Source organism: Pterocles gutturalis, unplaced genomic scaffold (genome assembly GCF_000699245.1).
Source record: "Pterocles gutturalis isolate BGI_N339 unplaced genomic scaffold, ASM69924v1 scaffold17204, whole genome shotgun sequence".
Lineage (NCBI taxonomy): Eukaryota > Metazoa > Chordata > Aves > Pterocliformes > Pteroclidae > Pterocles > Pterocles gutturalis.
In genome coordinates, this window is record NW_010133557.1 from 1 (window position 1) to 498 (window position 498).

The following is a 498-nucleotide window of genomic DNA, read 5'->3' on the forward strand; positions in this document are numbered from 1 at the left end:
CCATGGAGAGAGGTTGGGTCTTGGCTGAGTTGTCAATTGAGCTTTGGGCTAGGAGGGGACATCCAGAGGCCTAGTTGCTCCAAGCAAGGTTGTTTCGGCATGAGTGGAAAGATTAACCTCTGGAGCTCTGTACAACACCTCCATCTCTCATCTCCAGTGCATGATGTGGCACCCTTGTGGCTGTTCCTCACCCATGTGCTCTGCTCTGCTTCCCCTGCCCTCTCTCCCAGGTGCACCTCCTGACACAAGCCATGTCCTGCTTCAACCAGTGCCTGCCATGCCAGCCCTGCGGCCCAACCCCGCTGGCCAACAGCTGCAATGAGCCCTGTGTCAGGCAGTGCCAGGACTCTAATGTTGTCATCCAGCCCTCTCCCGTGGTGGTGACCCTGCCTGGACCCATCCTCAGCTCCTTCCCTCAGAACACCGCCGTGGGATCCTCCACCTCGGCTGCTGTTGGCAGCATCCTCAGCTCTGAGGGAGTGCCCATCTCCTCCGGGG

The 498-nt window shown here is 59.2% G+C and overlaps 1 protein-coding gene across 1 annotated transcript; it reads left to right on the plus strand.

Moving 5' to 3' along the window:
• Positions 1 to 251: 251 nt before the first annotated feature.
• Positions 252 to 497, plus strand: LOC104467498 (feather keratin Cos1-1/Cos1-3/Cos2-1-like; the record flags this gene model as incomplete). The annotated part of the gene is made up of 1 exon (XM_010081289.1): positions 252 to 497. A coding segment is annotated over exon 1 (246 nt), but the record flags the coding sequence as incomplete, so codon positions are not given.
• Between the last annotated feature and the right edge of the window lies 1 nt (position 498).